This window comes from Sciurus carolinensis, chromosome X, assembly GCF_902686445.1.
Source record: "Sciurus carolinensis chromosome X, mSciCar1.2, whole genome shotgun sequence".
Taxonomy (NCBI): domain Eukaryota; kingdom Metazoa; phylum Chordata; class Mammalia; order Rodentia; family Sciuridae; genus Sciurus; species Sciurus carolinensis.
This window is the reverse complement of record NC_062232.1, coordinates 115,213,262-115,224,498: the sequence shown is the minus strand read 5'-3', so window position 1 is coordinate 115,224,498 and position 11,237 is coordinate 115,213,262. Positions and strand designations below refer to the sequence as shown.

At 39.2% G+C, this 11,237-nt stretch overlaps 1 protein-coding gene and 1 non-coding gene across 4 annotated transcripts; both read left to right on the top strand.

Annotated features, from left to right (window-relative positions):
- Nucleotides 1-749: 749 nt before the first annotated feature.
- Rbmx (RNA binding motif protein X-linked) lies at nt 750-10,024 on the top strand. Of its 3 annotated transcripts, none has more exons than XM_047536559.1 (11): nt 750-901; nt 2,015-2,140; nt 2,334-2,440; nt 3,496-3,667; nt 4,172-4,324; nt 4,594-4,708; nt 5,019-5,144; nt 5,235-5,317; nt 5,953-7,194; nt 8,066-8,151; nt 8,686-10,024. In XM_047536559.1, exons 2-9 carry the CDS (start codon nt 2,032-2,034, stop codon nt 6,261-6,263), a joined length of 1,176 nt encoding a protein of 391 aa, XP_047392515.1. In that variant the 5' UTR covers nt 750-901; nt 2,015-2,031; the 3' UTR covers nt 6,264-7,194; nt 8,066-8,151; nt 8,686-10,024. The 3 variants fall into 3 exon arrangements, with proteins under 3 accessions (XP_047392515.1, XP_047392517.1, XP_047392516.1); XM_047536560.1 differs by having other exon boundaries at nt 752-901; nt 2,012-2,140; XM_047536561.1 differs by lacking the exon at nt 5,953-7,194.
- On the top strand, nt 2,188-2,260 carry LOC124972745 (small nucleolar RNA SNORD61). The gene has a single exon (XR_007106525.1). It is a non-coding gene; the product is annotated as a small nucleolar RNA SNORD61 (small nucleolar RNA).
- Nucleotides 10,025-11,237: the final 1,213 nt, after the last annotated feature.

Genomic DNA, 11,237 nt, shown 5'->3' with positions numbered 1-11,237 from the left:
TTTTGTACAAGATATTTTGGACATATACTAAAAAAAGCGCTCGTTATCTGACATTCAAACTTAACGGGGTGTCCTGTACTTTTATTTGCTATATCTGGCAGCCTTACCGTGACAGAAGTGCCTTGGCCCTTGTCTCACTTGTTCTGGGTTGTATCCTCACGGCCTAGCCCAGCACTTTCCATTTAGTTAGGTGTTGAGTAATTACTATATATGAATAAACTATCTGCATGCCGTTCTTTAGGTTTTTTTTTTTTTTCCTCACCTGACATTTGTTAGAATTTCTCCCATTCACGAAAGATTCTTGTTCAGGATAATTTTGGCCAACATTGTATTACCTAAACTTCTTTGTTTCCCATTTCTGCAAAATTGCCATAGGAGTATCTGCCTTTATCGCGTTGTTTTAAGAATTAAAAAAGAGTTAATGCAAAAGTACAAAGGAAAGTTTTTCACCATGTCCGGTCCACCAGGACGCTCAACAAAATTTACTTCTTTATTAAATGAAGTCTGTGCACCATTTTAGCAGAAAGCAAAAACGCGCCTTTGAGGAGAATGGGTGGGGGTAGGGAAAACGGTTAGAAACGGGCGCCGGCCAGAAGACCTAGGGCCTGGGGAAATGGGAGGAGAAAAGAGTGAATGACATGATATACAGCCAATGAAGACACTGAGAACCGCTCCCCCTCCCTTCGCGCTTCAAATTCTAAGCTTCGTTTCCATCCGGGTTCTTCAGCCTCGTTCCCGGGTAGTATAAAGTTTGCTGTCTCCTTTGTTCGCCCTCGTTGCGCAGTAGTCCTAGCGGCTTCTCTGTTCTGTTCCCGGATCCAGCAGCTGTCACTCGTGCTGAGCTGCTTGAAAGGCCTTGTCGGCGAGCTCGTAGGAGCTTGAGACCGTCACCACCCCTCCGGTACGTGTCTCCTTTCCTTGGTTCGTTGTTTCGTACGTTCTTGCCACGTTAGAACTTGGGATTATCTCCCTGGAGATGGGGGTGGCGGGCGCCATTTTAAGACACCCAAAGGTGCCGACCTATTTAAATAAAGCCGGGGGGTGGGTCAAAGAAAAACACATTAGGGGGTCCGTTTCATTGTATGTGTCTCCTGAAAGTTTGACCGTCGCCTGAGGGAGCGGGGGCGGGGGCGGAGGCGGAGGTCGGGGTTTTGTAGCCTGAGCGGGACGCGGAGCGACCGCGCCACCGCGGTACCTGCATTGGGATGGCGCTGACGCTAACGATGGCATGTGGACTTCCATGAAGCCTCCTTGTGCATTGGTAGCCCTGGAGAGGAAGCCCTTGGAATTTTCCCAGCCACTATTGATGGTAAAAGTTAGTTCCCCGATCAGTGTTGGTTGCTCTGGGCTGAATCCAAGTGTCGCCATTTTGTGTTTTCCACGCGGTTTTTAATGACTAGTCTTAATTAGGTTCCGTCGCAGTCGTAGTGTTGAGAGTTACAGTGTGCGCTTCTATGTTCCGTTATTTAATATGAAATGATGTTGACACTTTTCCTTTATTTTTTTCTTAGGCAGTAACCTTTTCGGCGGGTGGGGGCTGGTGGTGATGAGGCAGAACTTGGCGCAAACTTCAGATTTCTGCTTACTAATGAGAGAACGGAGAGCCCTTGATGAGGGCTTGATGTTAAAGTTGTGCCACCTGGCTAGTGACCTTGAACTAGCCAGTAGTCTTAAAATCCATCACTGGGAGAGGGGTGTGATTGAGTCTGTAAAAGGCGACAGACCTAGGATTAAAAGTAAAATTGGCTTTTTCAAATGTTAAGTAGCTGTTAATTCGTTAAAAACAGCCAAGGAAGATTAGGGTAAAGGTGAACATTAGGTTGGCCCTAAATGTAAATTTGCTCTATTACTAAACTACTTAGTTTAAATTGACTTCCAACTGTGTTTGAAGCTTACCGTTGTCTTTAGTCATTAATGAATAAAGGTTTTAGTAAAACAAGACAAACCACAATTAAAGGTGTCCCATGAACTTGGGGAACTTCTCCAGGGAGGTAATACTATTCTTTTTCAGCAGACTCATCAGGGGGGAAAATGGTTGAAGCAGATCGCCCAGGAAAGCTCTTCATTGGTGGGCTTAACACGGAAACGAATGAGAAAGCCCTTGAAGCAGTATTTGGCAAATATGGACGAATAGTGGAAGGTGAGTTATGTAGAGGTGCATTTGGGAGTATTATATTTAAAAGATTAGCTGTGATGAATTTGATTACATTGATCATCTGACATGATAATGTGTTTTTGTCCTCTAAGAAGTTCTGAGCTTTCTCTTCACATAGTTAGTTACTTTCACTATTTGATTCAAACTAGTGACACTATTTTTAAAAACTTTGTTAAAGTGCTCTTGATGAAAGATCGTGAAACCAACAAATCAAGAGGATTTGCTTTTGTCACCTTTGAAAGTCCAGCAGATGCTAAGGATGCAGCCAGAGACATGAATGGAAAGGTGAGATTGCACAGTGAATACCGTGTTTCTTAGTGCATAAAATAGCATGTGCAATCACAAGTCAAGCTTTTGAGTTTTTTTGGCTTTAAATATTGACCTCTCCCAGACCTCACCATAGCTACTTGTGAGTACTCTTCTGAACTATACCATGAGGTTTTTTTTTTTTTTCTTGTGGTGCCAGTCATGCCAGACAAGTGCTCTACCACTGAGCCACATCCTCAACTGAAGCATATTATGAAATTCCAGAGTTAAATGTTATAGACAAAGTTCTGGATTATACCCCCCCCACTCTGGGATTGGACCAAAGGCCTTGTGCACTTTGAGTTACATCCCCAACCCTGGATTATACTCTTAAGTGTTCCTCAGTTCAGCCTAGTATGTAGTGTTACAGATAAGCATTGTATTTTATCTTGAGATCCCTAAACTATAGCTTGATAGCCTGGCTTTACTTTTGCATTGTTTTTGGTAGGGGGTACTGGGGATTGAACCCTGGGGTGCTTTACCACTGAGCCACATCCCCAGCTCTTTTTATATTTTATTTTGAGACAGGGCCTCACTAAGTTGCTTAGGGCCTTGCTAAATTGCTGAGGCTGACTTTGAACTCAATCCACTTACTCAGCCTCCTGAGCTGCTGGGATTATGGACATGAGCCATGGCTCTTTTTTATTTTTTGAGACGGGGGTCTCATTAAGTTGCTGAGTCAACCTAGAGATGCTGGGATTATAGGCATGTGCCACTGCACCTAGTCTGCTTATTAGTTTTGAAAACAAGCTGATATACCTACCTAGCATTGTTTTAAAATTTTACCCAGTACACTGAGTTCACCTTATGCTTTGGTTCATATATGTGTATTCTTAACGACTGTGGGTAGACATTTTAAGTAGAAAAGTCATTTTTAGAATTACTACTTCTAGTATTTTACTTATGTTAATTTTGCTCATCAATTAGTCTTTTCACTATTCAAGGACCCGTTGGTGTCAATAGTATGTAGTGGATCTGTAAGTTCTTTTTAAATCATGATTCAATTTAACCATTTTGATTTTTGTTGTTTAAAGTCCTTAGATGGAAAAGCCATCAAGGTGGAACAAGCCACCAAACCATCATTTGAAAGTGGTAGACGTGGCCCACCTCCACCTCCAAGAAGCAGAGGCCCTCCCAGAGGTCTTAGAGGAGGAAGAGGAGGAAGCGGAGGAACTAGGGGACCTCCCTCACGTGGAGGGCATATGGGTAATGATTTAGGTGGATCTTTGACTTGGTGCAGAAATTAGGAACTGCAAACTCACACCAGTATATATTTTAAGCCCTTGTTGAAAGACTCCAGCCTTTGAAATTAAGAACATATGCTTGCCTCTTGAAGACTTAAAAGGAAAACATGGAAGGTATCCTAAGTTAAACGAATGTTGATTTAAATAATAGACCATATACTACTACTTAGTAGTTAATTCTGTAAGAAAATATTTGAATTTTTTCAAAATTGATTCAATACATTGAGCATATGAAAGCAAAACAATTGCATTTTCTTTGAAATAACTTTAAGACTGACTACCCTTCATTTTCCTTATTTTCCCAGTCTACATGACTTCATGTTTGATCTTGTGCAATTGAAAACCTAAAACTTAGACCCTCAAACAGAAAACATAGAAGGTAGTATCATCAAAGCATAGAATTCTTAGTGGTTTTTTTTTTTGTTGTTTCTTGTGTTAATATATTTTTTTCTCCTTTCTAACATAGATGATGGTGGCTATTCCATGCATTTTAACATGAGTTCTTCCAGGGGACCTCTTCCAGTAAAAAGAGGACCACCACCAAGAAGTGGGGGTCCTCCTCCTAAAAGGTCAGCCCCTTCAGGACCAGTTCGCAGCAGCAGCGGAATGGGAGGAAGAGGTGAATGTTGCATGCATAGCAATCTGTGCTATCACCATAGCACTAATTAAGGAAGTAATTCTTAAAAATGATCCTTAAGACTCACTTGGGAATTCCAGGTGATGTAGTAACATGCAGTTAATGAGTACTTAAAAGATGTAAATAACATTTTGGATCTGTGTGTATATATATCATGTTTAAGTCACTACTTTTCATTGCTTGAATATAGTTAAGTTCATATTTTATTTAACCTTTGTCTACATTTTAAACAATTACTATTTTTTCCTAAGCTCCTGTATCACGTGGAAGAGATAGTTATGGAGGCCCACCTAGAAGGGAACCCCTGCCCTCTCGTAGAGATGTTTATTTATCCCCAAGAGATGATGGATATTCTACTAAAGACAGGTAACAGAAAAGTGCAGCTTTTTCATTAATTAAGATTAAAGGAGAGCTCATCAAAAGCATAAAACAAAGGCGGGGCATGGTGGCTCATGCCTGCAATTCTAGCCACTTGGGAGGCTGAGGCAGGAAGGTCCCAGATTCAGAGCCAACCTAAGCAAAAGCGAGGCACTAAGCAACTCAGTGAGACCCTGTCTCTAAATAAAATACGAAATAGGACTGGGGATGTGTCTCAGTTGTCCAGTGCCCCTAAGTTCAATCCCCAGGAACCCCTCCTCCTAAAAATGCGTAAACCAAATTACTTTCGTTTCTATAGCTATTCAAGCAGAGATTACCCAAGTTCTCGTGACACAAGAGATTATGCACCACCTCCGAGAGATTATACTTACCGTGATTATGGTCATTCCAGTTCACGTGATGACTATCCATCAAGAGGCTATAGGTAAGTGACATTGCTTCCATGGTTCAAGTATAAATATTTTATTGTAAAAGTTGGTGCCCTGGGACTTACAGGTTTTTCTCTTTAATTTAGTGATAGAGATGGATATGGTCGGGATCGTGATTATTCAGATCATCCAAGTGGAGGTTCCTACAGAGATTCATATGAGAGTTATGGTAAGATACTGTTAAGAGTCTTGAGTATCAGCAGCTTGAGTTTTTAGGTTCATGAGCCAGTTTAATAGGCTGCGTGGTGCTTGCTTTTAAAGGGACGTTTGCTTGCTTTTTTTAAAGGGTTAACTATCAGCTGGGCTTTTCCTAGTTTTGTGAGGGGCTTTTTGTTCTTTCCTAAGTTGTTTTTTCTTTTGAGGCTGTTCGCTTGCTTTGGAGGGGATTTTGCTTGCTTAAATTGGCAGCCTTATGTGTTTTCCCCCAACAGTGAAAATACAATTTAAAAATTTTATTAACAAGATCAAATGTTTACCATTGCAATATGAAGGAAACTCTACAGTTCAAAATTGCAACTTATCACTGGAAAGTGGCTGAGTGTCTACTATAAAATAACAAGCTGTCTGGAATATCCTCTTGAAAAATACACACCGTCTTCAGTCTTTTCAAACAAACATTAAAATCAATCCATTTCCGTATCTCAGCAGATGAGCAAATCCTTGTTATGGCCAGCAATGGTAGAGTTTAAAACCTCCCAGTTGAGAAAGTAAACTTTTAATACAAGAATTCTGTAAATTCAGATTTAAATGTTGTATATATACAATTTATAGTGTTGCCATATTACCTGACCATTGACCCTGCAGGTAACTCACGTAGTGCTCCACCTACACGAGGGCCCCCGCCATCTTATGGTGGAAGCAGTCGCTATGATGATTACAGCAGCTCACGTGACGGATATGGTGGAAGTCGAGACAGTTACTCAAGCAGCCGAAGTGATCTCTACTCAAGTGGTCGTGATCGGGTTGGCAGACAAGAACGAGGGCTTCCCCCTTCTATGGAAAGGGGGTACCCTCCTCCACGTGATTCCTACAGCAGTTCAAGCCGCGGAGCACCAAGAGGTGGTGGCCGTGGAGGAAGCCGATCTGATAGAGGGGGAGGCAGAAGCAGATACTAGAAACAAACAAAACTTTGGACCAAAATTCCCCGTTCAAAGAAACAAACAAAAAGTGGAAACCATTCTGTCATAACTACCCAAGGACTACTAAAAGGAAAAATTGTGTTACCTTTTTTAAATTTCCTGTTAAGTTCCCCTTCATAATTTTTTATGTTCTTGTGAGGGAAAAAAAGTAAAACATGTTTAATTTCATTTGATTTTGAGTTGCTTTCAACAAGCAAATGTTAAATGTGTAAGACTTGTTGTACTAGTGTTGTAATTTTCTAAGTAAAAGTGTCCCTAAAGGCCACTTCCTATCCAGTTTTTCCCAGTAAATGAGGCAAGCAATTCTAAGATCTTCCACAAACATCTAGCCATCTAGATGTCCATTGATCTCCACTGAGAGATGAATCGTTCTGCCTATACAAAGAAGCTAGCTATTAGAGGGTGGTCGGGGTATGCTACTCTTAGGATTTCAGGGTGTCTTCCAACTGAAATCTCAATGTTCTCAGTATGCAAAACCTGAGATCAGATATCTATGTAAGGAAAGTGCTATTCACCCAGTAAATCCCCCTCCCCCCAAAAAAACCAAATGGATAATGCTGGCCATATTTTGCCTTTCTGACATTTCCTTGGGAATCTGCAAGAACCTCCCTTTTCCCCTCCCCCAATAAGACCATTTAAGTGTGTGTTAAACAACTACAGAATACTAAATAAAAAGTTTGGCCAAAACCAACCATGAAGCTGCAAACGATGCTTGCTCTTACTGTTTCAAATTTTTGCAACTCTGTAGTGTCTCACTTTTAAAGGAACAGCTTGATTGCAAAGGAGAAAATAGATAAGCAATGAAGTTATCTCCAACTTCCTAAAGGCTTATGACTTCTAAAAAGTGAATCTATCAGCATTCCACATCAGATTTAAAGCACCAAATGCCTGTGAAACAGCAAAGATGGTAAGCAAAGCAAACTAGTTTTTCCGTCTAAGTCGAAATTGAACACTTACCTTCCTCATAGTACAGTGAAACTGTACCTCATGGCAATGGAAATGCCTTCTAGATTTTAAAAAACCTTTTGGAAAAGCAAATGTTCAATAGCATTTTAGAAGTCCTCCAAATTCAACACATGGATTTTTTTTTAAAGCATGTATGACACTTAAAGGCCTTAATACAGCTTTTTACCAATACCAATCTGGGGCTTGGGAGGGGGTATTTTTTAAAGTATTTTTGATGAAGACCTTTAAACATGCTTCATATGTTTTTAACATTTTTTTTCAAATTAATCTTAGTCAATATAAGAAATGGCTTAGGTTTGGGGTCCCCTCTCTTACCCCTGTAAGCCATTGCAAACTTGACCTTTAGTTGGATGCCTGACTTGTTTTTAGTTCTATGAAACTACACGTTATGGAGAAAATCTATTGCAAGTGGTCTTTAAAAAGCAAAACCTGAGGCAGCATGACCCAGGTCCAGCCATGAAGTTGAAAAAGATGCTCTTGAATATAGTAAACTTGAAGACCTCCAACTAAAAATCCTTATACTGCACTTATTCCTTCAAATAAATGTTTTGTCCGTTCAACTTATGGATTTAACGTGGCAGTGCACCATTGGAACAGAATGAGAATCCATAAGCCATGCAACTTAACCATTTAAGCCATTCCAGTCCATCCCAAGCCAGTGAATCTTCCACCACTTAAGAGAAGTAGTAGAACATGAATTACATTAAACTGCAAGTCTGAACTTGCCTTTCTGGAAAGAGGGCAGTTATAGGCAAGTTTTAAAGAGTTTCCTTAAGAGAGATAACTAGTTTTCATCTGTTTAATTTTTGCAGGTTGAGGACTTATGGTCATTGTGGTCATGGAGTGCTGATTTATTCACAGTAGATAAAGCTGGCAGCAAGAGAAATCAAATGCTAAGGTAAGTTTTGAAAGCACTGGCCTTTCAAGGTTTAAATACTGTATGTAGCTTTGCCACTGTCTAGCTGTGGTATTGGCAAGATTTTTTTCTGATCTCATTTGCAAAAGGGGATAATAATACAACTCTTGTAAATGAGGTTGAGATTGTTTAATGTCTGTCATCTGGCACATCATTTTGAATGTAGAGGAAGGAGGCTATATAGGTATGTTTCAGTAATATACTAGTCATGCAGTATTCTTGGCTGTTCTGAACCAATTGCAGATCTCTTCGTGTGCAAGAGTTCTCTTGGCAGGAGCTGTGTATACCAGCAATACTTTGGTATATGAGCCGACTTCTTACATGAAGTTTGGGTTTGCTCCAGTGAATTTTCTCAGTGCTTGCTCATTTGTACAGACAAAACACAAATTGACTAAATGGAGAGTTATTGATAATAACAAAAAAAGAATGCATTTAAGAATGGTGGGGGGAGTGGGGTCCTATGCAGTATAAAACAAATGCCTTGCCTTGTAACTTGATTCCATGCTTTTTTTACAGAGTTGTTGAAGCAGAAGAATGCTGATTGTCGATCAGTCACAGCAGTCGCATAAGCAGTGCTCATCAGAATTGGTTTGGTGCAGGCAATAGGTTTTTGTCTTCAAGGGTTCTTATGGATCTGAGGAAGGCATTAGTGTTGATTAACACTCTTAACCAGGGAGTGGTAGTTACTTAAAATTGACCAAATGGAGAAAGGGAAACAAAGAAATTGGCAAGTGGAGGAGGTACTCAGAAAGTTCTTGTGGCTATTTATATAGAGTTTATAGCTTTGGCTTTCATTTTGTTTAGCTGAAGCAACTCTGCAATTTAGAACTAAGTATCACTGGATATCAGAAAGTTGAGTTAAGGGCTGAGGATGTAGCTCAGTGGTAGAGCACCTGCCTAGCATGCCTGAATGCCCTGGGTTCATCCCCAGTACTGCAAAAGAAAAGAAGGGAAAAAAAAAAGTTGAATCATGATAGGCATTAAGTGATAACTCGTAACTCTCTTTCCAGTAGTGTCTTGATTTTCAGCAAGTGAAACTTATTTTGGCATTAGCTTATCAGGTTCAGTTTTACATCAAAACTAAAGCAAGGAGTAACATGGGGAAAATGAAAGTAACAACTGGAAACATTGCTAGAATGGTGGAAAGCACACTTGAAACTGGAAACAAATTGGCCACTTGGTTATTGTATCGTTTTATAAGCTTACTTTACCCACAGCTCCCAATCTTGGAAACAAATCGTGATAAAACCAGTTTATTGCTTTGGAGAGCCAATAATTTAAATACTAATGTTCTCAAAACAGAGTTGTTGGGTTAGAGGAAGCAGCTCAACTTCTGAGAATTTTTGCATGGTATAATACTATCTCGTTTAACATCTGTGATTCAGGAAAATAAAATTTAACCCTCGTTGGTCACATTCCTAACTCACAGACCATGAGGATACTGACCAATTAATTAAGTAGTTGCACTTGAATAGCTGTCTTAGCTCAAGTCTTCCATAATCAAATTACTTGAGTTGGTGCTTCTGTGAGGACCTTTTGGCTCTTGAGATTTTATTTAGATTTCTTGGAGATAGTGTAGAATAGACTAATTGTAGTATGAATACTAAATTCAAAGTAAGGAGTATGCTTAAATGATCAGACACTTTTTTAACAACTTAAAAGACCCAGAAGGCTTAGTTTTTCCATTGGTAAAGAGTTGGTCTTGGTTCATCTTGCTTTATATTGGTTGTAAAAGAAACGGAATGATAATATGTTTTCCTTGTTTGACTGGTAGTTGAACATAGAACTTAGGTATTATAGATCATTTTCACTTTTTGGAATGTTTTGTATTGAGACAATAAAACTTTAACGTGCATCTTTTTTGTGGCAATTGGTTTTTTTTTTTTTTTTTTTTTTTTTTTTTTTTTAGCCTTTTTGAAATTAGAAATTATTTAGGCTTTGAAGTGTTTTTCTTTAAAAAAAAAAAAAGTCCCTCTTCATTCACATTAGCTATGATGTACTTCCAGCACTTGATAAGTTGTAAGGGGATGTCAAGACACTGAGTTGGCCAGCCTCTGTGACTAGGTGTTTTTATTGGGGAGTGAATTTAGACATACTTCAAGGTAATTCATACAGTGAGGCAATTCAGATGATTTCATTTAGTTTTCACCCCCAAAATTTAGTGGGAGCAATCATACCTAAGATTAAGAGACTTGACATACCAAAAATCAGTTCTTTTACCTCTGTTTTACTTGAACATCATGAGAGGAAAAGTTTTATCAGTGAATCCAAACACTCTAGACCAAAGTTTGTTTTAGTGATGCTTTTGACCCAGAGGTACTTTACCACTGAGCTACATTTTCAGTCTTTTTAATTGTCCAGGCTGACCTTGAACTTGTAATCTGTGACTTTGGGAAGCTGAGGCAAGATCACAGGTGTGCACCACCATACCCAGTTTATTAAATACACATTTGGCTAATGGATGTTGGGATCTAAAACAGTCACATTTGTGTTATAAAGCTACTTGAATAACAGCCCCAAGTAAAGAGCATGGGATTTATACCAGTTTCAGAAAAAAAGCCTATTCATCCCATCAGCTCTTTACAAAGCTTCTATTGACACATTCAGTATTTATGGATTTCAAGATAAAATTTAACTCATGTCCCATCATCCCCTTTATGGAACATCTGAAGAACTTAAATTGACCAACAAGTATACCACTTAGGGTGACTTTGAAATAAGGTTTTTTTGTGTGTACTGGGGATTGAACCTAGGAATTTGCTCATGCTAGGCAATAGTCCTATTTTGAGAAGAGGTGAATGATTAGTGATTATGTAATTATTAATGAGCTCTAGATTATTATTTTGAACCTATTTTAATGCCTGTTGATTTCATTGAAATATTTGCAAAGTTGGTACTTAAGAGGATTAAAATGAAAATACTGAGTATAACTGAGCTGTGAAAAATACATATGCTCTTAAAATGATGGAAACCATTGCCATCGTTCAGAAACTTACCTTGTGACCCTTCTCAGATAATTCTTGCCTTCATCTTTAAAAGATACTTTTTTCCCCCTCTAATTTCTATAG

Bases quoted from the DNA above. Each gene is read 5' to 3' on its own strand.
- Rbmx (XM_047536559.1), top strand. From the start codon at position 2,032: ATGGTTGAAGCAGATCGCCCAGGAAAGCTCTTCATTGGTGGGCTTAAC. The intron at 3,668-4,171 runs GTAATGATTTAG...TTTCTAACATAG, and splicing joins CTCACGTGGAGGGCATATGG to ATGATGGTGGCTATTCCATG. The intron at 4,709-5,018 runs GTAACAGAAAAG...TCGTTTCTATAG, and splicing joins GGATATTCTACTAAAGACAG to CTATTCAAGCAGAGATTACC.